The sequence below is a fragment of the Lemur catta genome, chromosome 21 (genome assembly GCF_020740605.2).
Source record: "Lemur catta isolate mLemCat1 chromosome 21, mLemCat1.pri, whole genome shotgun sequence".
Lineage (NCBI taxonomy): Eukaryota > Metazoa > Chordata > Mammalia > Primates > Lemuridae > Lemur > Lemur catta.
The window spans coordinates 22,039,770-22,067,557 of NC_059148.1; the positions used below are offsets into that span (position 1 = coordinate 22,039,770).

The 27,788-nt window shown below is 49.6% G+C and overlaps 1 protein-coding gene across 1 annotated transcript in view; it reads right to left on the reverse strand.

Annotated features, from left to right (window-relative positions):
* Positions 1-347: 347 nt before the first annotated feature.
* Positions 348-27,788, reverse strand: part of RNFT2 (ring finger protein, transmembrane 2) — a 44,196-nt gene continuing 16,755 nt past the window's right edge. Inside the window, exons 7-10 of the mRNA XM_045534743.1 lie at positions 7,647-7,796; positions 6,024-6,089; positions 5,786-5,887; positions 348-1,178 (exon numbers count right to left, since the gene is read on the reverse strand). Coding sequence (XP_045390699.1) covers positions 1,044-1,178; positions 5,786-5,887; positions 6,024-6,089; positions 7,647-7,796 — 453 coding nt within the window. The 3' untranslated portion in view covers positions 348-1,043. The remainder of the gene's footprint in view (positions 1,179-5,785; positions 5,888-6,023; positions 6,090-7,646; positions 7,797-27,788) is intronic.

Here is a 27,788-nt window from a genome sequence, read left to right on the forward strand (position 1 = left end):
ATACCCCGATGGCACTGAGCACTCAGCCAAAACCCAGGAAACCAGCCATTTGAAGGGCCAAGTTTTTCCGCAAACCCAGCCACAAATCGATTCTAGGAGCTGGCGTTCGCCGTCCGCGTTCCCAACACAGTCCGAATCCAGCTCGCTGTGCACCTGGGCCACTCGCTCCTAACCAGGGACGGGCATCAAAATCACCTTGTGCGCCGGGCCCCACGCCTGGCATGTCTGCGGGGCAGGCCAGCACGGTGGTTGAAAGCGCAGGCTCTGCCGGGCACACTGGCGTGTGCCTGTAGTCCCAGCTACTCAGCAGGCCAGGGCAGGAGCATCACCTGAGCCCAGGAGTTCGAATCCAGCCTGGGCAGCATGGCGAGCCCTCGTCTCTTAAAAAAAATAAAAATAAAAAAACAGCTCGAGCTCTGAAGCGAGACCAGGCCTGTGTTGGAAACTCGGTCCACCACTGCCAGCTGGGTGACCCTGGGAAACTGACCACACCCGTGCAACGGGGAAGCCAACAGTACCTCCATCACAGGGCTGTGGTGGGGAGGACGGGAGGTGACCCAAACAGGACGCTCGATGCTGCGCCTGGTGCACACTAAGTGTGTGGGACACTAAGTTATTACAGGCATACGGTGGGGCCAGCATCTGCGTTTTGAACGTACTTCACAGTGATGCTAATGCGCCCGGGCCAGTGCAGGGAGGCAGTGGTCTCAAGCCTCCTCCCCAGGCTGCAGCATTAAGTACTAGGTGCTAGGTACTAGGTACAAATAACCAACAGGTGGGACCTTCACATATTACCAGGTTCTCAACGTGGACGGGGGATGGAAGACCTACCTGGGCGGGGACACGTCTAAGTTAGGAGGGCTTCCCCAGGTGAGGGGAAGGATGCACGCACTACGCTGCAGACAGGAGAGGAAGGACAGGTGGCGAGGACAGGCTGGGGCCAGGCTTTGGGGTCAGCGGTGGTGGAAGGCAGGAGGCAGGATGTGAATTCCAGGAAGCCCCCTGACCCGCCGGCATCCGCCTGGTGTCCTCAGCGTTCGACCCTAATACACCTGGAAGTGTGCCGACGTGGCGCCGTCCTTCCAGCAGCGCAGGGTGTCCACGGCAACCGAGCGGCAGAGCGGGCAGGTGCGCTCACGGTCCAGCCACAGGCAGAGGCACTCCTCACAGAACACGTGCTGCGGGGACAGCAACCAGCGTGACTCAGGACTCTGCCTGGGTCCTAGGAGCTGGGGACATGGCAGCGAACAAACCACACAATCCCTGCCCTCATGGAGCTTGCATTCAGGCAGCAGGGGACAGCTGGCAACCCGAGTCTCTAAAATATCTACTCTATCAGCAGTTACGCACTAAGATGAAACAGCAGAGGAGGAGGAGTGGGGAGTGCCTGGGAGGGTTGTGATGCTGACATTTGGGTAAATCTTGCAGGAGGGTGAGGAGGGAGCCCTGGTGGTATTTAGGGGAAGAATGCTCCTGGCAGTGGAGCCAGCGTGTGCTAAGGGCCTGCGGCTGGAATGTGCTGGAGGAACAGCAGCGGAGTGTGGGGAACCAGGGGATGGGAAAGGGAGAAGAGGTCAGAGAAGCGATGAGGGGTATGGGCCTTATGAGGAGTTTGGCTTTTATTCTGAGAGAAGTAGGGAGCCATGGCAGGGCTTTGAGCAGCGGAGTGACCTGGTATGATCTGTAGTTTAAGATGATCCCTTTGCCTGCTGGGATAAGAATGGAACACAGGGGGCAAAAAAAAGGCAGAGAGACTAGAAAGACCAACAAGTTCCACCACTCTCTGTATAACCTGGACAAGCAACTTAACCTCCCTGTGCCTCAGTTTCCTCATCTGTAAAATGGGGACAATACCTCCCTCATTGGGAGATTAACTAACGTGTTCAAAGCACTTAGACATGACAACCAAATGCAGCACACAAATCTTGACTAGGTCCAGGATGGGGGAAAACCTCCAGCTATAAAGGACATTTTGAAGGCCACCGGAGTAATGTGAATATGTTCCACATATTAGATAATATTTTAAATCAATCTTAAATTTCCTGGGGGTGTGAGCACCTGGCAGGACCCAAGTGTCAGCAGGCCTAGCACCTTCTACAGATTCCCGACACAGCACCCAAGGCCTTCTATAATGGCCCTTCTCCCACTTCAGCCTCATCACCCCGGGGTACCCGATGTCACCGACATGCCACACGACCTTCAATGCAAGGCTTATTCACAGCCTTTGCATAAGCGTTAATATCTGCCTGGGATGCCCTTTCTCCACCCTATCAGCTGGGTGGATGCCTATTCCTTCTGGAAGGTTCACCCAGGCAGTCACACCTCCTCTGTTTTGTGATGTCTCCCCTTTGAAGGGGAGAGAGGATGTTGCTTTAGCCTAGTGGGCTCTTCATCCACCCACTCATCCATTTGTCCTTCTGTTAGTCCATCTAGTCATCTAACTATCAACCTACCCACCCACCCTTCCATCTATCTATTCATTCACCTACCCATCTGTCCATCTACCCACCCATCTGTCCATCCATCCCACTATCCATCCATCCATCCATCCATCCATCATCTATATATCCATCCACTCACCCATCTGTCTTGCCCATCCACACAGTCACCTACCCATTTGTACTGCTATCCACCTACCTTTGCATTTACCCATCCACTCCTCTACCTGGGCACCGACCATCCATCTATCCGTCTATCAAACCACTCTATCCACCTCTATCCTATTCATCTACCCATTCCATCACCCATTCCATCCATCCATCTGTCCAATATTTACTGAGCCAATACTGTGGCTCTGCTGTTAAGCAAGACAGACATGGTCTCCATTCTCAAGATGCTTGTAATTAGGCAGAGGGCAGACACACCTTACTCAACCAGCTACCCGATGAACTACCCAGCTAACAACTGGAATAAGTGCTACGAAGGAAACACATCTAAGAGACCATATAGCTAGAAACATGACTAGTCTGGGGAGGCAGAGTCAGGGAACCCTTTATGGAGGAAGCAACATTAAAGCTAAGTCATTCATTCTTTCGTTCATTCATTCCATGCATTTAGGAATCAGCAAGGCCCTTTCACCTGTGCAAGCCATCTCTGCCCTTCCAGATCCAGATAAGAGCAGTGGAGCAAGACTGAGATGTGTGCTCAGCCTGGTCATGTTTCTGCTCTTCAACCAGCACTGGGCATGGCTGTTACTCTGAGATCTTGGACAATGGTGTCTTGTCTGACCCCTCCCAAGAATTTCTAATCCAGCTTTGGGAGGACGTAGTGGTATCAGGAGAAGGATGGAAGAGAGACAAACAAACTGAGGCTTACGGAGATTGCCAGACTTTCACCTTGACATCTTGTTCCAATAATCCCTGCTACCAAGAAGGAAATACAGATGGCTTTGAAACACATGAAAAGATGCTCAACCGCGCTCATAATTAAGGAAATGCAAATTAAAACTGTGCTGAGATAGTGTTTGTCACCTGTCAGATTGGCAGAGCTCAGAAGAGGCTTGATAACGCTGTGTGTTGGTGGTGGGGGGGAGTGAGGAGCCGCGTCACGCTGCGCACTGGGAATGTAAGTGGATACACTCTTTATGGAGGGCAATTTAGCAGTATCTGTCAAAACTGCGCACCCTCTGACCTAGCAATTCCAGCACTAGGAATTTAGCCTTCCAAGAGCTTGTGCATGTGTGAAATGGAACGCATGCCCATAAGGGCTGATATTTATTGACCCCTGACCATGTGCCAGGTGTCGTTCTAAATGCTTCACTTGAATTAACTTATTTAATCACCATGGTGCGCCCAGGTAGGTGCAATTGATCTCCCCATTTTTCAGATCATTTGTGACAGTCATATTTGAAATAACAAAAGATTATAAGCCACTAAATGCCTCTCAATAGAATGGTTAGACAAATTGGGGTCTACCCATAAAATAGCATGCTATGCAGCTATACAAGAGGGCAAGGAACAATCTCTAAGGCAGTTCCAAGTTTGAAAGGCAAGGTACAGAAAGTGGCATGGGTACAACTTATGTTTTTTTAAAAAAGAGGCCAGGTTTGGTGGCTCTTGCCTGTAATCCCAGCCCTTTGGGAGGCCGAGGCAGGGGGATCACTTGAGCCCAAGAGTTCAAGACCAGCCTGGGCAACATAGCAAGACCCTGTCTCTACAAAAAATAAGGAAAATCAGAAAAATTAACGCATGCCTGTAGTTCCAGCTACTCAGGAGGCTGAGGCAGGAGGATCACTTGAGCCCAGGAGTTCAGGGTTACAGTGAGCTATGATCATGCCACTGCACTCCAGCCTGGGCAACAGAACAAGACCCTGTCTCTAACAGTAAATAAATAAACAAACAAACATTTAAAAAGATGTAAACACACACACACACATACACACACAGTGACAGGCCTCCTTTTAATATCTTTAAAACTTTCTTTTAAAATAAACTTTTATTTTGGAATGATTTTAAGCTTACAGAAAAGCTGCAAAGATAGAACAGAAAATCCCCATATATCCTTCACTGGGTTACAGTTCCGCCTAATGTTATCATCCTGCATTGCCATGGTGCACTTGTCAAAGCTAAGAATCCCACACTGATATGTTGCTATTGACTAAACTCCAGATTTTATTCGGATTTCGTCAAACCAGTTTTCTATTAATGTCCTTTCCCTCTTCTGGGATTCGACCCAGGTCTCATGTTGCATTTAGTCATCACGTATCCTTAATCTCCTTTTTGAATTTTGATTCATGCAAATATATTATCAATTTAAAAAGAAATAAAGTTAAAAATAAACCCTCCCCCAAGTCCCCAAATAGCAATAAAAAAAAATTTGCTGATGCTTTAAAAAGGACCCCACCTCCTGTCCCCTCACTCGTAGGCCTTTCCACGCCTTTTGGTCCCCAGGCTTATGCCTCCTTCAAAAAGCCTCCCTGGAATGTACTCCTCTCTGCCCCAGTCCCCCGGGACACTGCATGAATCTCTCTTATACAGCACTTATCACCGCCTGCCTTGTTTCATAGTTATTTATGTAAGTGCCTGTCTCCCCAAGGAGAGTATGAGCTTCCAGAGGAGGGGACAGAATCTGTGAGCCCTCTGCCTCTCCTCCCCTGTGTTTGACACGATGCTGTGACCCCATACACATCTGCTGAATTGACACCTATACCCTGGTGTGAGGAGGAGGAGGGGGAGGGGAAGGAGGGGGAGGAGGAGGAGGGGGAGGAGGGGGAGGGGGGAGGAGGAGGAGGGATGCATTTAGGGAGTTAAAAGGGACTGACCAGTATTTTCCACCATGGGCTGGTGTACCATGACTAATAATAAAAACAAGTGGCAATAATAATTATACTGATAATTATAATACTAGCAACTTCTATATCTGAATAGTTCAAATTTAGTTCTTGCCATTGCTGATCTCCTTGAATTACAATAATAGCTTTATGAAGTAGGTATTATTATGATGCCCATTTTATACATGACACAAAACAAGGCTCAGGGAGATGCAGCGACCCACGTGGGGCTCAAGAATGCTGCTGAGATTCACACTCAGGATGTTCTGATGCTGAGCTACCATGAATTTGGCGTTTCTACATTTTGCCAATGAAACCGAGGCTCAGAGAGGTAAAGTGATCTGCCCAAGGGCACCCAGCTAACAAGAGGCAGAGCTGAGATTTGAACTTGGGTCCGGCTGACTCCAGTCAGATTGCTCCCCATGATCCATGACAAAGCCCTGAGGGCCGGTCACGGGGAAGGGTCCTGCTGTCCCCCTGCCTCAGTCTCCAGCGGCCCAGCCCAAGCCTGCTCACCTGGCACAGGAGAATGAGGGGCTCTCGGAACTCAGCCTGGCAGATGGCACAGATGTCGCCGGCTTCGGTGCACTGCTGCCCCGTGGCTCGGACGCCGTAGTTCTGTTTGAGGGAGGGGAGAGACAAACGCAGCTGTGGACCCTTGTGGGAGCCGTACCCTCACAGGGTGAAGAGGCTGGTGCTGTTTCCAGCTCCCGGTTCCTGTGACCCCAGTGGGGATCTCTTAAAGCCAACTCACCTGAGAGGTGCAGAGAAGCTTCAGGGCTTTCCTGACTCCGCCCACGCGGCCACAGATGTCAAATGACTGAAAGGAGAGCAGAGTGGTGGCTGAAAAGCATCCAAGGATCTCGCATGATCCCTGCACAATCCCCCCACCTCCCCACCCTTGTCTTTGACTCAAAACATGTTCAGGGCTCTCCTTCCCATTTGTGACTCCTCATCCCCTTCAGCTTTGCTTGGCTTTTGTCTTGCAGCCTGACAGCAACAGTCTCTCCTGCTATCTAGGCCAGGATGGAAAATATATGGCACACATACTGCCTCTTCCCCCTCCCAAGCCCAGGGCAGGCATTGCTAATCGATCACAGCACTCTTCCCCTGAGCTCAGCCAGGGCCTGGTAAGCCTTCTCCATGCAGTGCTCCAGTCAGCCACTGCGTCCATCAGAATCAGGAAGCAGGAAAAGCCCCAGTGGCTGAGGCTGCATGGACTGCCTGGCTAGTCCTTCTGGGAGGAAGGAGAGAGAGGAACACATGCAATTTCTCCTGCATTCTCTAAAGCCAGAAATAGAGAAAGAGAAAGAGAAGGATGTATTTACTTTTAGGGGGAAAAAACCCCTGATAATGAAAACAGAAATACTGCATACTGATTAGAAGAGTTGAGGGTGTGCAATTTAAGAGGGATACTGTTTTCTTTTCTTTTCTTTTTTTTAGAGACAGGGTCTTGCTCTGTCGCCCAGGCTGGAGTGCAATGGTGTGATCATAGCTCACTGCAGCCTTCAACTCCTGGGCTCGAGTGATCCTCCTGCCCCAGCTTCCTGAGTAGCTGGGACTACAGGTGCGGGCTACTGGTTAATTTTTCTGATTTTTTTTTTTTTTTTTTAGAGACAGGGTCTTGCTATGTTGCCCAAGCTGGTCTGGAACCCTTGGCCTCAAGTGATTCTCTAAGAAGAATACTATTTTTGGGGAAAGAGGGATAGAAAACAAATTCAGTAGAAGTGTGGTTAAAAGCTCCGGGTTCCGTCATCTTTAGCTGAGGTGACCTTGGGCAAATAACCTCTCCCTGGGCCTCAGTTTCTTCACTATAAAATGGGAGCAATAATGGCATGTACCTTGAAGCATTGCTGTGGAGATGACTGTGTGAAAGAATATCCTATGGTGAGCTTCATGGGCAAGAAATTAGGGTGGATTCAACCACAAAAAGTACTGATATATGCTACAATGTGGATGACCCTCAAAAACATTAATATTATGCTAAGTGTAAGAAGCTAGACACAAAAGGTCATATACTATATGATTCCATTTATACGAAACATCCAGAACAGGGAAGTTTATAGAGACAAAGCAGACTAGCGGTTGCCAGGGGCTGGGGGAACAGGGAAAGGGAAGTGACTACTTAACGGGTACAGGGTTTCTTTCTGGGGTGATGAAAAAGCCTTGGGACTAGAAAGAGGTGGTAGTTGCATGACACCCATGTGAATCTGCTAAATGCCATTGACCTGCACACTTTAAAATGGTCAGTGGTTCATTTTTATGTTGTGTGAATTTGACTTCAATTAGTAGAAAAGAAATGACATTAGCAGGGGTATTCCAGTCTTCCTGGTGGAGCAGCCCCCCAGGCCTGGCTAGTACGTGGGGGCCCCCTCACCTTGCAGAGGCTGTAGAGAACGATCAGGACCCCTCCCAGGAAGTAGCCGTTGGAGGAGTCGTCCCCCATGATGTACTTGTACCACAGCTGGATGGGGACGAGTGAGCGGAACAGCTGGCTCAGCTCCTCGATGACCAGATAGAACTTTCCCTGTGACCACACAGAGAGCATCAATTACTATTAGCCATAAAGACCCAAAGGACGGAGCTGGGGGGGCTCCAGCCCGGGCAGTAATGACACTCCAGGTCACAGGCAGGCCATTAATCAGCTCTGGAAAGCACTCAGGCCAGCTCCTAATGGGGCTGTGATATGGCCGGGGAGACAAGGCCCCTGGCCGCTGCCCTCACCCGCCACCCACCATCCCAGAAGATCAACGTGCTGAGGGTCGCGTTTCAGGGTAGGAGAAACTCTACACCTTTGGCAGAGCGCTGGAGGGGGGGTCTTGCTACAGCTCAGAGGGCTCAAAGCCAAATGCGGGGGCACAGCCCCTATGCCCGTACCCAGATCACCCTGTCCCTAGACGGCTGCTTTCTGGTCAAAACCTCAAACCTCCCACTCGCTCCTTGGCAGGTCTAGAACAAGCATCAGCAAACTTCCTCTACAAAGGGCCAGGTGATGAGTACTTTGTCCCTGCAGGCCACACAGCCTCTGCTGTTGCAGCGGGAGAGCAGCCTCAGACAATAGGTACGTGAATGCGTGTGGCTGTGCTCCAATAAAACTTTATTTACAAAAACAGGTGGTGGGATGTATTTGGCCTGTGGCCCGTAGTTTGCTGACCCCTGGCCTAGAACATCAGAAGCCAGAGAAGTCAAATCTCAGTGGGGTCTCCAACACATCCCAGAATTTCCCAGGAGGCTCAGGTAGCAGATTCTTGGCCCTTCTTCCAGTTGCTTGATGACACCAAGCTCTTCCTTTGCAGATGAAAGAGTGGTCCCTCTCTTTGTCACCTCTTATGAGAACTTCCCAGACTCTTTAATTACATTAGGTGCTCCTGTCACACCCTCTCTGACTTCCCTACACCACTCCTTCAGAGCACGTCTCACCATTTGTAAAAAAATATTTTAGTATCTGTCTGTCCCACTGGACTGTAAGTCCTTTATGGGAAAAGATTATTTGGCTCTGGGTGTATCCCCAGCATCTGGGACATAGCTGGTGCTCATTTAGTAATGGGGGAATCTTTCTCTCTCTCTCTCTTTTCTTTTAAGACAGCGGGTCTCACTCTGTCACCAGGGCTGGAGTGCAGTGCTGCAATGACAGCTCAAACTCCTGGGTTCAAGGGATCTTCCCACCAGCCTGCCAAGTAGTTGGGACTATAGGTATGCAACACTATGCCTAGCAAATTTTTTTGTTTTTCGTAGAGACGGGGTCTTGCTATGTTTCCCAGGCTGGTCTTGAACTCCTGGCCTCAAGTGATCCTTTGGCCTCTGCCTGCCAACTCTTTGGGATTACAGGTGTGGGCCACCATGCCTGGTCAGTGGGAGACCCTTGGAGCTAATGATTCTAGCCTCATTACTCACATCAACTTTCTAGAGTTCACTGACAGAGAACGAGAGTTAGAAAAGGAACATCAAAGAGAGAATGTCTCTTTCTAAGCAAGCACTGATGTCGCAGAAAATAAAATTAAGGGAGTGAGTGCCTATGAAGCACCACATTAAAGGTAGCAATTAGCTGTTGTGGGGGGGCACTTTGAGAAGGAGCTCAAACCACCAGGGAAAACTAGGCATATTCCAGTGGAACCATCTCTCCCTAATTAAGCAGTTTTATAATTCCAGCTTTCTTAAGCATGTTATTTCTGACGACCACCAAATGGAACGTGTGGTTTCTCTGGGGTGTCAGAGAACAAGGAAAGCCATCAGATTAAGAGCCGTCTTGCCTCCCTGCCACCATGAAGGGGGAACAGTAGCAATTGTTGAAAGACTTGCTTGGGCACGGATGGTTTCTGCTTGGATTCTGATAGAGGAGGCGGGAGCGGTTGTGTTGGGAGGGCAGATTCTATTCTAACTTCCTCGCTGCTAGAATGGAGGGAGGGACAAAAAGTGAAATGGGAAACAACAGAGGGCTGGCTCCAGAAGGAGGTGGTAAGTGAAGGAGAGGGGGATGCCAAGAAGCAGAAGACATGAACAGAGGAGGAGAATTTTCTAGAAGAATGCACCTACATGAGAAACATGATGAAGAGTTCTAGGGATGAGGAAGAAGGGAGGAGAGACATAATCAGATATTTGTTAGCAGCTTTGATGTACAAAGAATATATAGAGATAAAAAACATTTTTTTCTTGTATTAAGATTAATAATGAATATTTATAAAGTTTTGCCTGTTTATGAATCTCTTTCATACACATTTTCTCATCTGTAGAGGCAGGACAGCCTCGTGGCTAAGAGAATGGGATTTGGGATTCCAAGGTTAGATCTATTGTCTACTAAATTGGTTGATTTTGGACAATATTTTATAACCTCTCTGAGCCTCAGTTTCCTCCTCTGTAAATGGGGTTGAATACATACATACACATGACACGCACACAAATATACACATGTGTACAGATTATGCATGCAGTGGTGTGCTGGCAAACCAGGTCTCTGGGATAAATAAAGGCCCCGATTTGTGTGTTTGCCAATTTCTGTGGTGTAAATATTCCCACAAGGCCAACTTCAAGCTACCAATGGTTTAACCACTGCATGCAAATTTCCTGAAAATTTAACCATTCTGCTGGGCACGGTGGCTCACAGCTATAATCCTAGCATTTTGGGAGGCTGAGGTGGGAGGATCACTTGAGGCTAGGAGTTTGACACAGCCTCAGCAACATGGTGAGATCCCAGTTTCTACAAAAAACTATGAAAATTAGCCATGTGTAGTGGTGCACATCTATAGTCCCAGCTACTCAGGAGGCTGAGGCAGGAGGATCACTTGAGTCCAGGAGTTCGAGGCTGCAGTGAGCTATGATCACGCCACTGCACTCTAGCCTGAGCAACAAAGCAAGGCCTTGTTTCTAAAAAAATAAATAAACGAAAATAAAAAACAAGGGGGTATCAGAAAAAGAAGGCTAGACAGCTTCACTTGACTAAAGCTAGCAGAGAGCCAGGCATCGTCTGCATTTCAAAGCCCTACTCCAATGTACTTATTTTATAGGAACCGCTTCCAGCCTCTGGGCCAGAGGGGCCCCTTGAAAGTACTAAGGGCCCCTCAGCCTCCAGGGAGATTGTCCCTCTCTTGCTTTTCTTTCCCTGGACTACTTGGCTAGCATGGCCAGGAGTGGTGGGAGAAACAAGTGCTGATGGGGGTGGGCTGAAGACAGAAGGAAGGCTAGAGAGGAAGGCAGGAAGGGAAGGAGGGAAGGACACAAAAACAGGAGGGGAAATGGGGCTGTGGGGGAAGAAATAAACTGAGAAATGATAGTTAGAGGTCAGAAAACAAAAGGACACTCAGGAGTTAAGAGTCTAAGTAAGAAGGAAGGGGGAGGCCAGAGGGGAAGAGAGTAATCTGGTCACTAAGCACATACCACGCACAGCAAATGCTCCTCTTGGAGGTAGTTATGATCAATTCCCATTTCTCAGATAAGAAAGCTCAAACATAGAGGCAGGGAGGGAAAAACAGAGTGGGAGTCTAAGCAAGTGAGAGGATTACAGGACAGAAGAAACTAGCAGATAAAGAGAAAGATGAGGGCTCGCTCACAGTTTTGGTGATGAAAGTTCCTTGGTTGAACACTTGGTACCTGCAGACTGTCCCCAAACTCTGACACCCATAGGAGCTAGACTTGGTAATTACTAGCTCTAGTTAACAAGTGAGGAAAGAGAGGCTCAAAGAGGTAAAGCATGTTGTCCAAAGTTGCTAGACAGTGGTAGAGCCAGGGTTTAAATTCAGCCTGATTTTCCATCTCCTGCTTTGAGCCATTGTGAGGAACAGAGAAACAGAGACCTTGGGAGATAAAGAGAGACGTGGGGAGAGAGCAGGCAAAGATGCAAGGTCTGGGGGGAGAGAGGGAGGGAGAACTGAACCGTGATGATAAAATTCAGAACGATTGTACCCTTGGTAGGGGTACCGAGCAGAAGGGAGGACAAACGAGCCTTCCAGGTGGCTGGAAATGTTCTACATCTGTGATGACCGACACACTAGCCACTCAGTAATGTCGCTATTAAGCACCTGAAATGAGCCTATTCTGAAACTGAGACATACCGAAAGTATGAAATACACAGGGAATTTAAAAGTCTTAGAAAAACAAGAAAAGTAAAACATCTCATTAAAATTTTTATATTGATTACATACTGAAATGATAATTTTCACTTCATGGACGTATTAGGCTACAGAAAAACACAATATTAAAATCAAAGTCACCCGTTCCTTCTTGCTTGTTTAACGTGACTACCGGCAAATTAAAAATTATCTGGGTGGCTCGCATTAACAATTCTGTTGGATAGCACTGTTGACAACCTGATTTGGATGATTACATGTGTTTATCAAAATGCATTGGGCTTGTATATTTATAATGAGAGCACTTTACAGTATGTAAGTTATACCTCAATTAAAAGAGGAAAAAAGGAGCGAGAAGTGCGAGCCAGGTTGGATAGAAGCTGAGCGCGCCAGAAGTGGGGGGCGGGGCCCGAGGGGCGGGGCTGGCGGCCGCACGTTGCCGGGCAACGGGCGCTGCCGATGACGTCACCGCCAGCGGCGGCCATCAATCCCCCTCCCAGCAGCGCGGGCGGGCGGGAGTGCGGGCCGCCGGCCTCCCCCTCCCCCGGGCCCCGATGAGATCACCGTGTCGGGCCGCCGGCTGTCCCTGCGCTCCCAACAAATCGACTCCTCGGCGAGCGCCGGCATCTCATGATCTCATGGCCCCGCGGGACGGCGCCGGCCGATGAGGTCACAGCCCCGCGCCCCGGGCCGCCCCGCTCTGCGCGCCGCCGGCTCCTGGCCGGGCCCCCCGGGCGCCCCGCGCCGCGCCGAGCCCCCAGCCTCGGCCCTTCGGCCCCCGCGGACAAAGGAGGTCGCAGCTTGCGAAAGGCACGGCTGCCTCTCCCATTGCTTTGACGCGTCTTCGCGCGCCCGCCCTTCCCCGTCTGATTTGAACCTTTCACCCCTAAGGCCGCGTGTCCAGCAGGGAGCGCCGCCCCAGCCGCCCAGACTGGAGGTCGGGAGCGGCGCGAGGCGACTCGCCCGCGTGATTTCACAGCCGCCGGGCGAGGGAGTTCTGTAGCCAGCCCTGCCTTACAGACGAGGGAGCTGCCCCAGGGTACCCATCTAGGGAAGGGTGGCACAGGGACTTGAACCGAGATCGTGTGAGTTAGCCGTCTGACTCTCCTTCCTCTCTCCTTACCTGTACCCCAAGCCTCTGCACGGTTGCCCCAGTTCCTCCTTGCTCTGGTGGGAACAGTGATAATGGCCAGGTTTGCTGGGTGCCTGCAATGTGCTGGGCACCGTCCCCCTGACATACCCACCGGAGAGGGTATTACAATATAAGCATCATTTCACAGGTGAGAACACAAGGCTTTGAGAGGTGAAGACACTTGCTGCAAAGCTGGGATTTGCACCCAGGTGGACCTAACTCTACAGCAGAGTCTTTCGATTCCTTTACACCACCTTCTTCAGAAAAAGGTGAAGCCTTCCTGTTGACGGTGGACAATGTCCCCTCCCATCTCTCTCCCTCCCCCAGGCTCGGCCATCAAACCAGTTAAAGAGGGTCCAGTGAGACCCTATTAGGGGGCTTCACAACTCACTTGCTAGCAGCCGATTCGCCATCACTAACAAACAGCTCACTCACACGGCTCCTCAGCAGATCTCCAGCACCGCACATAGCCAGGAACCACAGGGAGAAAGGGCAGTGACGTTTGTTTACTGCTGAACCAGGCTCCGAGTCAGGGTCTATGACTAAGGGAAGAGCTGGGATGGGGTTATTACCAGCCCTGTTTTGCAGATGCGAAAATGGAATTTTTTCCCCAACCAAAGTCAGATGGCTAAGGAAGTACAGGTTGCAGCTCAAACATCCATCCCACAGAGAAAGCCCTTTCCCATTTCCCTAAATGAATCCTCCACAATTTCAGTTTTATTTTCTTCCTGGTGCTTACTGAAATCTGAAGTTTTATATTTCTGTGTTGGGTGATCTCTCCAACTAAACGAGAGCAGGGACTCTGTTTTGGTCTCTCTGTTTCATTTGTCACATATCCCTACACCTACACAGTGTCTGTCACAGACACAGTATGACACTCAAATATTTTTGGAGTGAATGCAAAGAATTAGTGGCCTAGGCTGGTGGGTGGTGCTGATATTCAAAATCCAGATTTGTTTGAGTATAAAGTTTGGGCTGACTCTGTACTATCTAGAAGCCCAAGCTCCTTGCTACATTGTTTGATTCATGGTAAAGTCTGTCTGGTGCTTATCCAGAGCCCATTCATTCTAAGTGTAGTACAGTACTGACAAGCTTGATGCTCTGCTTTCCCAACCAACAGAGTCCTTGGTTTGTTAACAGGAGAGGGAGGTAGGAGAAACTTAGTAGGAACCTTGGTATGGAAGGGAGAAGGTTACACGCACTTATGCCTATGTCTCCTCTGGTCTTTAATGATAGCAAGGAAGGAGACATAAAAACTACAGAAAGCAGACACAAGGAAAACAAGGGAATGGTAACCATAAAACCCTGATTTCTTACAGGCCAAGGGAGGGAGGGAGATGAACAGAACCCAGGAGGCGTGCACAGGGGGTTTCTAAGAAACTGGTAATTTTCGACTTTTTAAGCTAGGTATACAAGGGTATTTGTTACTTTTTGTTTTTATATGTTATATGTGTTATTTAAAAAAAGCCACAAGTTGAAAGTTTGCCTGCCTGCTTTTTAAATAGACTATAATAACCCCATGAGGCAGGGGGAAAGTTATTACTTTGTAGATGAGGGAAACTGAGGCTCATTTTCAGAGAAGTTCACCATTTTGCCTGAGATCGTAGAGCTCGTATGTGGCAGAGGTGGGACGTGAATCCGGGTCTGTCTGATGTCAGCAGGGCTGCTCTTACCCACTACCACGGCTGCCATCTGATAGCTGGACGCGCATCATTAAAGGTCAGAGCTGATGAAAATGTGTGTCACCCTCTCCCTCCCACCCCCAAGTTCCTACAAAGGTCCTTCCAGGCCCCGAATGAGGAAGAGGCCAGAAAGCATGCCAATGGCTGGGATTGGCCTCTGGTGCTGTGGCCCTGGGGGCCAGCTGACAGAAAGTCCTTGGGGCCAGGCTGAGGCCTCGCGGGAGTGGCCAGGCTGTGAGTAGAAACCTGCAGCAGTCGGGCATTCAGTTTCACTGGCCATGGTTTCCTTGGTCTAAGAGAATTGGGCGTAGTTTCCTTGATCTAAGAGCATTGGCCCCATGAACAGGAATGGCTGAGCCCACATGCCCCAGCAACTGTGTGCAGGAGCTTCCTTACAAACAAGGCTCTGCCCCCCAGGACCCAGGAGAAGCCTAATTATAAGATGTTGATGATTAAGCCTGAGGTGGCCTGGGACCCGGTTAGCTACGGAAAGGCGGCCTCTTCCCTCTGTCCTGGTCCCAGGTGAATGGATGAGCTTGTGTGTCCCCACGACAGCTACAGTCTTGGGCACAAATGCTCTGGGCCAAAACTGCCCAAGTCTAGCTGCCTCCCAGGATGCTAGGGGGTGGGGGCAGAGGTGCAAAGGAGGGAGGGAGACAGAGATAGGCAGAGAGCACCTCCCCTCCTGGTGGTCTAGAGCCCATGACTTTGAACTTTACAGATGTGGGCCCCAATCGTGGATCTGTCCTTTTGCTGGGAGGGTGACTTTGCCCAAGTCACATCACCTCTCTGGGCCTCAGTTTCTTCATCTGCAAAGTGGGGGCTGAGGGTAGGCTGAAAAACAGCCTCCCGAAGATGTCCATGTCCCGATCCCCAGAACCTGTGAATTTGTTACCTTACACGGTAAAAGGAATTTTGTGTAAGCGCAGATGGGATTACATGAAGCATCCTGAGATGGGGAGATTATCCTAGATTATCCCGGTGGGCCCAATGTCATCATAAGGGTCCTTATAAGAGGGGGCCAGTGGGTCAGAGTGAAGGAAGAGGATGTGATGACGGGGACAGAGGTTGGAGAGATGTGCTCTGAAGATGGCAGAAGGGCCCAGAGCCAAGGAACACAGGGAGCCTGCAGAAAACACAGCCCTGCTGACATCTGGACTTCAGCTCCACGATGCCGGTTTGGACTTCTGACCTCCAGAACTGTGAGATAATAAACGTGTGTTGTTTAAGCCACAAAGTTTGTGGTAATTTGTCATGGTAGCCATGGGAACCTAATACAGAGAAGAAATAGTGCCCACTGTCATGAGGACAGTATCAGACTCGCATAGTCAGAGCATCCCTGAGGGCTGCCTTTCATGGCAGGATGAGGGGGGGCCAGAAAGCAGTCGCTGGTGCTGCGGTCCCTGCCACCTCTCTGACCGTATCTCCCACCACCAGGACTGGCTACATCATTTGCGATGCCTGGTATAAAATGAAAATGCAGGACTCCTTGTTAAAAAATGAAGAATTTCAAACACTGATAGTGGAGCATTCAGCCAAGCGTGGGACCCTCTGCACAGGTTGCATGCCCATGAAGCTGCCCTGCCCCCTCTTCTGCTCCAGCCACACTGGCTTGCTGCTCCTTGAACTTGCCACGCATTTTTCTACCTCAGGGCCTTTCCACATGCTGTTTCCCCTGCCTGGAACACTCTTCCCCAGATATCTGTCCACACAGTGCACTCCCTGGCTTCCTTCTAGCCTTTTCATGACTGTTAACCTTCTTAGCAAGGCCTTCCCTGGCCACAGATTAGAAGAGCAGTCCCCCACCCACAATGGCATCCCTTGTTTTGTCTCCACCTGACATGTTGCTTATTTATCTCAGCATCTTGCTTATGTAAATCCCTTGGAAGTAGACACTCTGCTTATTCACTGACCTAGTACTAGGCACAGCACAGAGTAGGTAGTCAAAAAATACTGATTGAATGAATGGGAGGACGGATGATGGAAACAGCCTAGGACAGTGGCTGGCATGTAGTGTGTGCATGGTGATTGGCTCCTGCAATGACAATTACTATCATCGTTTACTCCGAGGGAACGTCAGGAGGAGGAGTGGGGTCATGCCTTCCAGGGCACCCTTTCTTCTGCTTGCTTTGGTTTTTCACTAAATAATAAATCGACGCTACCACTTAACGAGCTGCAGTGATCAAAAAGATTCATTCGCATACATGAGCCTGTTTACTTCCCACATTGGTACGATTACTATCCCCATCATACAGATGAGGAAACTGAGGCTTTGAGGAGTCTGCTGACTCACCCAAGGTCCAGGGCTGATGACCAAACAGCTGAAATGGAACTTTTGACTCCAAGTCTAGTAGACCCCTGCAAGTGAATTCACACTGCTTCAGAGAAAATACGTTTTTGAACACTCATTCACGAATCACTTTAAGTGTATTTGTTTTGAGTGCCTACTGTGCGCCAGGAATAAAGCGAAACATACGAGACACCTGATGTCTGTTCTCACCAGGTGTGAGTCTAGTGGGGGAGACAAACCAGCAATCACAACATCACATGATGCTTTCAAAACAGAAGTAGCCGGGGGCCGTGGGAGAACACAGGTGAGTCACACAGCCCCACCTGGGACCAGGGATAGGTCCAGGCTTCCCAGTGGAAGTGACATCTAAACAGAGGCCTGAGGGCGATGGGGCTGGGGGCCAGGGAGAGGGACAAGCCACTGCAAAGGCCTACAGAACATGATTTAGCAAGGTGGGGTGGGCCCTAAGAGAAGTTCTAAACCTCTGGCAAGTGGCAGATGGGATGTCAGGCTGGGAAGAGAGGCAGGAGCCAGGCAGGCGTTCAGAAGGGCTCCCTTGCCTCCGAATGGCTGTGTGATTACGGACAAGGAATCAAAACTCCCAGGAGGACGGTTTCCTCCTCTTAAAATAGGAACAGCTCTAGACACCGAAGCCTGGCTGCAGGGACCACCCCTGCTCCGCCTCACCCAGCGTGGGGACAAGGCTGTTCTCAGCTATATCAAGGCCCAGGGGCCTGCAGCAACCTGGTCAAGCCCGCAGGGGAACAGACAACTGCCCCAGCTCTCCTCTGCCACCCCCCTGCCTCTGGGTGCGTCTCTGTCGCAGTCACTCAGCATATGTCCATGCGTCGTGGATAAGGACACAGCAAGGTATATGTCTGTGTTCCAAGGGTCATCTCCCTCTGTCCTGTCCTTGTTCTTTTGTGTGTCTCCCTCATCTCCCCATTGGCCCCTTCAAGGCAGGGTCGGGTCTTATCCCAACAGCTATGACTGAGCAGGCGCTGAAAGTCCTGTGCTAACCCTTCTCATCACCCCATGTGCTCCTCTCTGGGCTCCTCCTTGAGCTGGGTGACATCATCTGTCACGTAGACAGAGGCCACAGAGCTCATCACCGTGACCTCACTCACCCAAGGATCCACAGCTAGTGGCAAAGCCAGGATTCGTACCCAGGCTCGTCCAGGGGTGGCACACATAGGTAATTAGCAAGGATAATGTTTCCTCCCTTCTTTGGCCCATTCAAGGTTCTGACCTTGGCACTTCTGGGCCCCCAGGAGAACAGCCAGAGGCCTGCAAAGCCTCAGGGGGCTGCTCAGCCACCCAGCAACAGGGCCTGGCTTTCCACGTGAGGGTCATGAGGGAAAACGCAAAAAAAGAGAAAACACACACTGAGCGTCTGCACGAGCCAGGGATTGCTGAAAGCACCTCCACCTCTTCCCACAATTTATTTTTTAGCTCATCTCCAATCTCCCTCCAAACCCTGAGGGGTAAACAGGATTATTTCCTTTTTCCCCCCTTTACATATGAGGAAACTGAGGCACCGAGAGGGAGGTGACTGGCCAGAGGCGATACTGATGGAAATGGCAGAACTAGGATTCGAACTCGGATCCACTGACTGCAGAGCACAAGCTCTTTCTAATCCACTCTGGAACCTTTCTGGACAAGCTGAGAGTTGAGAGATGTCATCAGTGTGCTCCCTTGGGCCAAATCCCAGCTCTGACCCCTTCTCGGCTCCCCAGGGAGGGAGGGACGTCGGGGGGAAATGTGGGAGCAGGGCAGCCCCACCCACCCTGGTGGAAGCAAACAGGAGACCCCCAAACTCTACTCCCTCCTTTCCTCCGGGAGGGAGGGGCTGAAGTGGATGCCTCCAAGGCCACCTCAGGGGACTTGGCTACCTCCCTACTCATTTAGGGGGGGAAGGGCAAAGCAATCAGCACTTAGCTGGCTAATTAACCCCTGCTGCACCCAGAGTAGGGGGTTGACGCCACATACCCATGACATGGTTGGAACAGTAGGCAGGTGGCATGGGGTGTGTCTCAGGGAACCATGGACTTGGGCTTCCCTCCCTTGCCCTGTCTGCACATTCATACCAACCACTGACATCTGCTTGTCCCATCATTTGAGAGTCACTGCATGCCTACTGTGTGCCACTGGGCATAGCATGAGCATGGCAGACGTCCTCCCTGCCTTCGTGGAGCTTAGAGTCTAGCGGGGATGAGACATTCAAGAGTTACCCGGAAACACGCACATGCCCAACTGTTTCCCATTTCTGTGCTGCAGCTCCGGCTGTCCTCTCTCCCTGGCATGCACGTTGCCTGGCCAACTCCCAGCCCTGCGTGAAAACTCAGTTCTGATGTCCCCCTCTCTAGGAAGACTTCACTGGTGGCTAGTTTAGGTGCCCCTTCTCTGTTTTCCTAGAGGGCCCTGGAGGGGCTGCCCCACTGCCTGCTCCCTGCACCGGACTGTGAGCTTTGAACTTGAACGTCCTGGGTCTGGGGAGCCCCCAAGCCTGGCATCGTGCCTGGCACTCTGTTGGTGTCCAAAAAACATTTGCAGAATGAAGAGACAGAGGATAAATCATGTGACCGGAACCGGTGACTCTGGGAGCTTGGTTTCCTCATCAGTAGAACAAGGTCTTCCTGGGTTTAATGGTGTGTTAACAAGAGGGCAGGGCTGTATCCCAGCCTTTGCAGGATCAGAGAGGCCTCTGGAATGTCCAGACTGGGCATTAATCACCTTGGTTTGGCCCCTGCCAAAGCTTCTCCCAAAAAAGCTGGTTAAACATTAAAATTCTTTTTATCTGCAAGAACAGAAACTGACTGTGGCCCACTTCAGCAAAGAAAGGGGCTTTGGGAAGATTCTGGATTATCTCAGACTTCAAAGAGGCGCTGGACCCCCCAGGCCACATGAAGGGTAGTTCCAGAAACTTCAGTGTGCAAGTGGAGGGAACTCTCCTCTCATCAGCACTTCTCCAACCTTCGTGAGCATGTGCATCACCCAGGAGCCAGGTTCAAGTGCAGACTCTGATTCGGCAGGACTGGGTTGCAGCCCTGACTCTGCTCCCAGGTACGGAATAAATGAACGTGCTCAGCGCTAACCTCCCGGCCTCTGTGTTCCTCGGTTCCTGGGAGAGGGCCCTGGATGGGTCCGGATCAGGCCAGGTGCCCACCCAGGATTATTGGCCATGAGCAGGAGAGGAGGGGCCCCAAGAACAGCAAGGCCCCAGTCCGGTCCTGTGTGTCCAGTTACTCCCAAAGAAGGGTGGCTGTGGGATGGGGCGGCCATCCTAGGAGGGATTGACGGCAGCTGGGACGGAGCCAGGCCAGCTCTCCAGACAGTGACCATCTGAGCTGGCGAAAGCTATCATCTTTCAACCTGGAAATCGATTTCCAAAGGCCCCAGTGCTGGTGGGTAGGTGTGGGGAGCCGGGGGAGGGCAGGACAGAGGGAGGGAGGGAGACTTGAACTGGCAGCTGTTCCTAATTTCCCCAGGAGGAGGCCTGACGGCCCCTCCTCCGTGCTGAGTGTTTGCCATTAAAAACAAACAGTATCATTTGGTTCAATATAAAATGAATTAAAGGAAATTAAACTGCGAGGGCCATGTGGCGAGCCTTGTCCTCCATTGTCTGGGGCTGTTTTTCATCTTCCCCGATGAGGAACAACAGCTTGGGGGGTGTGGAGCTGGGCAGGACTAGATAGATAAATAAATAATGCAATCCCCCCTCTTCTGCCCCCAAAAGGGGGGTGGGTGGGGTTTGGGAAATCCCAGGTGCCCGCTGGGGCTCTGTCCCTTGCTGCATCCCTTGGTGGCAGAATGTAGCCTTTGAGAGTCTCCCAGGGAACGGAGTGAAGGGAAAGAAAACAAAACAAAACAAGGACGACAACAAAAAATGATGTGCAGGCTCTGGAAACAGAAGAAGGGGGGTGCTGGGGTAGCTGAGGGAGGAAGACGTGGGTGTGGGGTGCCTGGGTCGGTGGGGAGCAAGCCGGCGGGTCCTCAGGTGCACAGAAAGCAGCTGCTGCCACCATGTGAGTCAGGGTCACTGGGTCAGGGGTGTGGGGGGCACTGGTCGGAGAGGCAGGATCATGCAATGGTTAAGACTGTGGGTTCTACACCTAGACTGCCAGCGTCCAAGTGCCCGCCCTGTCACTTGCTTACCCTTAACAAGTCACTTGCCTCAGTTTCCTCATCTGCAAATTGGGGATAATGAGACTATCTCTCTCACAGGGTTGTTGTGAGGATGAAAGGAGTTCATGTATATGAAGCACTTAGAACAGTACCAGGCACATCAGCTATTTATTATTACTCTATTGTATTATCATATCATATTGATGATTCTCTTATTATCATGGGTCCCTGGGGGTCATGTGGAAGACCTGGTTTCTCAAGTCACAGCTGTGCCACAGACTTGCTGTGTGACCCTGGGTAAGTGAACATACCTTGCTGAGCCTCAGGTCCTTCATCTGCAAATGAGCGATGATAATCACCCAGGGACAGAGACTGCCAGTGACTCTCCATATCCCTCCTCCCCTTCCTCTTTCAAAGTGAGAATGTTCATGTTTGCTTTGGGCTGTTGCCACCCCGCTACAAGCTGATGCTCTCAGCCTGCCAGGCAGCAAGTGTGACTGAGTAGTGGCCCATGAGATCTAAGGGAAAGTGACCAGAGCAATTTCTGGGAAGTCGCAGAAAAAGGGAGAGGAATACTTATGAAAGAAGACGCAAAAATCTTCATAAAACAGCAGGGCGCAGAACCCAGGAGCATATTCAAAGGATAATACATCACGATCAAGTGGTGTTCATTCCCGGGAATGCAGAGACTAACAGGAAATCTAATAACGCAGCTCTTCGTAGTGACAGATCAAAGGAGAAAAATCAGATGCTTCTTGATCAAATTCAATCGCTCTTTCTAATTTTAAACATTGTAATAAAATGGACTAGATGGGTGCTTTCTTGACACGATAAAAGATCCTCAGCCCCAATGCGCGCATCTCATTTAATAAGGGACTACAACGGTTAATTTTAAGTGTCTATCTAACCAGGTAGGCTATACCATTCAGTTATGCAATCAAACTCTAATCTATGCGTTGCTGTGAAGGTGTTTTGTAGATGTGGTTGCAATCTATAATCAGTTGACTTAAGTAACAGAGATTGTCCTTAAGTAACGGAAATGTGGTTGACACCTGTAATCAGTTGACTTAAGTAACAGAGATTGTCCTTACTCAATCAGCTGAAAGGCCTTAAGAGTAAGACTGAGGCTTCCCCAAGGAAGGAGAAATTCTGCCTCAAGACTGTAGCATCAGGAGACCAGACTGGGTGAGGAAGAGGAGACCAGACCAGAAGAAGACGAGGAGACTAGACAGGAAGATGAAATGAGACAGGATGAAGAAGAGAAGAGAAGACCACATGGAGACCAGACAAGGAAGAGAAGACCAGACTGGAAGATGAAGAGGAAATGAGACAGGACAGGGTGAGGAGACCAGACCGGAAGAGGAGGAAGAGACGAGACCCCAGGGGGACGAGAAGACCAGACCAGAAGAGGAGACGAGACCGGAAGAGGAAGAGACGAGACTGGAAGAGGAAATGAGACGGGACGGGGTGAGGAGACCAGACCGGAAGAGGAGATCAGACTGGAAGGGGACGAGAAGACCAGACCAGGAGACCCGACCGGAAGAGGAAGAGACCAGACCGGAAGAGGAAGAGACGAGACCGGAAGAGGAAGAGACGAGACCGGAAGAGGAAACGAGACGGGAGGGGGCGAGGAGCCCAGACCAGAAGAGGAGACCAGACTGGACGGAGACCAGACCGGAAGAGGAAGAGGAGAACAGACTGGAAGAGGAGATGAGACCGGATGAGAAAGAGAGTGCTAAATTCTCAATATGCAATACCTCATTGAGACCTCATGAACCATTCTGTAAGATAGGTATTGTTCTTTACCTTGTTTACAGATGAGGAAGCTAAGGCTTAGAGAAGTTATATTATCTGCCCAAGGTAAAACCTTAACTCATGAAACTGAGAATCAAAACCAGGCCTGACTCCAGCCTCTCTGCTCTTAGCCGTTATGCAAGTCCGATACCTTCTTTCTGCCTCTGTGGTTGTGCCCACAGCTTCCTGCAAAGGTGTCCTCAGGCTGGGCCTGGGGCTGAGCCACAGCTGCTGTCCTGGTGATTTCCAACCCGGGATTTTGTTTTTACTGTGGATGGGGGGAGGGGCACAGTCCTGGGCTAGAGGGCAAGAAATTGGGCTTCTTGTGCTGTTCCGTCTCTGGACACAAGAGGGTGAACTCTCAGTAGGCATCTCTTGCATTAGGCCTCACTTGCCCCATTGGTAACATGGGAAGCATAATCCTACTCCTGGAGCCTGCCAAGATTACTCTTTTTTGAGATCATATGTGGAACAAATCTGAATAAAGGATTAGCACTGATTAGACTATGTATAGATCTAGCCCCCAACCAAAGTTCTAGACTTAATTCCCAAAAGTTCCCAGCAAACTTGGAAAAACTCCAAAGGATCCTTACACCTCCCTGCCTTTGTTCATACCTTTCCACATATCTGAAAGGCCTCCTCATCTTCACCTACCATAATCCTACCTATCTAAAAGGTGTAGTTCAAAGGCTTCATCCTAGAAGGTGTTTGTGGACAGCTATCTTTGAAGTGATCCATTTCTCCTTCCTAATCTTTTGCTGTAAGCACTTAAGACAAGCATCACTCCTGGCCTTACCATATAATTACTGACGTATAGGACATCTTCTCTATGGAGGCATGTGTTGGGTTTTGCTCGCCTAACATCTTCTCCCCCTTTGAGTAACAGCAATTTGATTTTCCTCTGGTGAACAACCTTCCTTCACTTTCAATCCATATGATTTGGATGGGGTCAACCCCACTTCTAAATCCAGAGGTAAGCATGTCACATAGGCCTATTCAGAGTTACTATGATGGGTTCAGTGAAGGGCAGGTGACTCAATTAAAAGCATTGAGAATTATTCCTAGGACTTTTGCTAGGACCATTGGCGTAAAAAGCTCTATTTTTGCTACAATTGGATGTAAACATGGAGCTGTGAGGGGCTTTCACATGGGAAAAGAAATTCTGGAGGATGAAGCCACCCAAGAGCAGGTTATAGAAAGAGAGACCTAATCTGGAGGATAACATTGTTGGAAATCCTTGGATCTGAGATTCAGCTATTCCTGAAACTATTAAGAGAAGTAACCTGCCTAGGAAAAATAAATTCTGTCCCCTGCCCACATTCTTTTTTTCCTTTTAAGCTAGTTTGTGTTGGATTTCCATAACGTAGACTTGAAAGATATGAACACATCCTCAATTTGTTTGTGAACTTCAAGGGGCCAAAGGGATGATTTTTTTAACTTTACATCTCTTAGCATGGTACCTAGTAAGACAGAGGGTCCTCGAGGTGTGATGATTGATTCATTCAATCTCACTTTCCCTGAGCACCTACGATGAGCTGAGCTAAGCACTGGAACCACAAGGAATAATTAGACATAGTCCTTGCCCTCAGAGTTCTGAATTTAGTACAAGGAGGAGTTATGAAAATGAACATATAATAACTTGGGCTATAATGAAATCTAAGCAAATTTTTGTGGGATTCCAGAGGGTTGGAGGTTTGGGGAGATGGGATGTGAGAAGGCTCCTCAGAGGAGGTACATGTGAGTCGAGTTCTTAAAGAACAAACAGGAGTTCCTAGGCAGAGAAGTGGGCATGGGGAATTCCAGGGATGAGGTATTCCAGGTGGAGAGAACAAGAATGTATATTAATAATTACAAAATTAATGTCACCATCTCCTGTTCTTCCTCTGGCCTCTTCACAAGCACCTTCCTCTTTCTTTTCCTCTGCCTCATCTATCAGTGGAACCATCATAGTGAAGAGCACAGGCTCTGCGCTCTGAAAGATTTTGGTTCTGCCCAGACGGGGTGCCTCATGCCTATAATCCCAGTGACTCGGGAGGATCACTTGAGCCCAGGAGTTTAAGACCAGCCTGAGCAACATGGTGAGACCCCATCTCTACAAAAACAGAAAACTTAGCCGGGCATGGTGGTGCACAACTGTAGCCCCAGCTACTCGGGAGGCTGAGGCAGGAGAATCACTCGAGCCTGGGAGTTGGAGGATGCAGTGAGCTGTGATGACGCCACTACATTCTAGCCTGGGCAACAGAGCAAGACTTTGTCTCAAACAAACAGACAAAACAAAAGATTTGGTTCTGCCACTTACTACACAAATGACCTTGAGCAAAATCACTTACATTTTACAAATAAGGACAACAGTGTATTTACCTTATAAGATTGTCAAGAACATTAAACAAAATTACAAAAAAAAAAACCCCCAAAACAAACAAACAAACAAAAGACTGCAGCATCAGCTGTTGCCTGAGAGTTTCCAGTCCCCATAACCATGTAAGCCAATTCCTTGCAGTCAATCTCTTCACATCCACATATCCTACTGGTTCTGTTTCTCTGGAGAACCCTGTCTGAAACGATCCTAGAGGCATTCCCGTCAAGATCAGAAGGAAGACAAAACTGCCCACTCTTGCCTCTCTGTAAGGCAAGAAAAAGATCAAACAGCAAGAAGTGACCTGCCAAGCAGTGAGCAATGGAAGAAATGATGGAGCCAGGCTCCGCACCACGTTTAAATCCAAAACCTCTAAAACAGACAATTTCTTAATCTTTCTGGATAATGTGCACATGGCACACTTCGAAGATGAGGGATTTGAAAGTAATGCTGAATGCTTAAAGCACGACGTGGAAAAACAGCAACCTGTATGCAGCACTGGAGGAAGTATAAATTGCTTGCTGTAGCCTCTTGAGGAAGAACTGTCTGGGGACTCCAGACATACTCAATACTAAAATCCAGCAATTCCATTTCTAGATGGCTATGTCAAAGAAATTTTTGTGCACGTGCACAGAGACATTCATTATTGTGCTATTCATAATGGTAAAAAAAAACAACCCATAATCTAACTGCTTATGAGTGGGGGAATAGATGAATAAACCAGGAATATTATACAGCACTGAAAAATTAATGGAGAACTGGAACTACACATATTAACAAAGATCAGTAGTTCTCAAAGTTCGGTGAGCATTCAAGTCACCCAGAGGGCTTGTTAGAGCACAGGCTGCTGCCACCCTCCTCCACGGTTTCTGAATTATGGGTCTTGGAGTGGCGTCTGAGGATTTGCATTTCTGATCAGTTGCCAGGTGACACTGACGCTGCTGGCCCAGGGGACCACACTTTAAGAAGCACAAATATACACAAACCTCAAAAACACAACACCGTGTAACAACACAAGATGCAAAAGGCTGCACGTAGCCTGTCACTGATGTTAATTTGTTACACATGAAAACCAATACCGCATTTTGTTTATGGACGTACACACTCGTAGTAAAACAAGCAGTAGCCTCCAGGGTAGAAGACAGAATGCATACATTTCAAAGGACGAGGCAGAGAGATTGCCATGAGTTCCCCAAATCCCACTTAATTTTCCCCCAGGCCCTCAGGAAGACAGATTCTCCTGCTGTTGGGTGGGGGCCCCCCAAACTCAGTCTTAGCCAATGGCAGAATGTGAGTGCAAGTGAGCCACACAACTTCTGGTGCTTAAAATCTTCCTTGCAACCCTCCAATCTCGCTTCCCTCCTTGGCCCCCTGGGTGTTGAGGTTCCACTGGCGACTGTGGTCCCAGCCCCCTGCTGTATCAGCATCACCTGGGATTCTGCAAGAAATCAGAATCTCTGGCTCTTCCCTGAGGGTGAGGCTCAGGAATCGGTGTATGAATAAGCTCTCCAGGTGATGTTTCTATACATCTAAAGTTGAGATACACCATCCTAGGGGAACATCCCAGGGGACGGTGATTTCATTCCAAGGAAGAAGGCTGGATCCCTGAATGACCGCATGGAGCAGAGCACCTCAGTCGACCTGCACTGGATCATGCCACTGTACTCTAGCCTGGACAACACAGCAAGACCCTGTGTCTAAAAAAATAAAAATAAAAAATAAAAAACCAACAAGTTTCCTTCAAAGAGAATCAAGTCATTGGACAAAAGGTAGGATGGCAACTTACTCATTTTTATAGTCTTGGGATCTAGCATTGCCCCTGTAAGCCAACAGACCCTGGATAGCGTCAGTGGAAGTGTGGAGGCTGGGGCAGTGGTGAGAACTCTATGCAGCGGGAAGAAGCAGGCCTGGTTTTAAACCCCCTGATAGGTGTTAATGTGAGGCTCCTCCCTCCCTGTGAGTTGAGAGAGACCTAGTGGTCCTTGTTCACGAGTTCACATTCTAGTGGTGGGTTGGCAGGCGGGACAGAAAATAAAGACAAAGTGACCTGATATGATTATTTCAGATACTGTACATGCTAAGAAGGATGTAACATGATCATGTAATAACACAAGTTGGAGAAAACTACTTTCAACAGGGTGATCAGAGAAGACCTCTCAGAGGAGGTGACACTGGAGTTGAGATCTGAATGACGGGAAGGAGACAGCCATGGGGACACTGAGGGAAAAGCTGCCCCAGGCAGAGGGAACAATACGCGAGGGAGACAGGTGTGGGCGATGAGGTTGGACAGGTGGGAGGAAGCCAGACCAGGCAATCCCAGAACATACAAGTTACAGACAAGTTATCAGGATTTATAATGACAAGTGGCAGCTTAAGACACTGGGCCAGCACGATGGTTTGGGGTTGAGGTTGAAGATCAGTGGTCACCGTCTTCCACCCATCTTGGCCGGCCAACGGGCAGGGCCCTCCCTGGAAGACCCAGGTGTGAGTGAGGATTCCCGGCAGCCCCTCCGTGTCGGGAGGCACGTGGGAACTGGCGTTGGTGGAATGATAATTAAGAAAAGGCCGAAAATGAAGAGA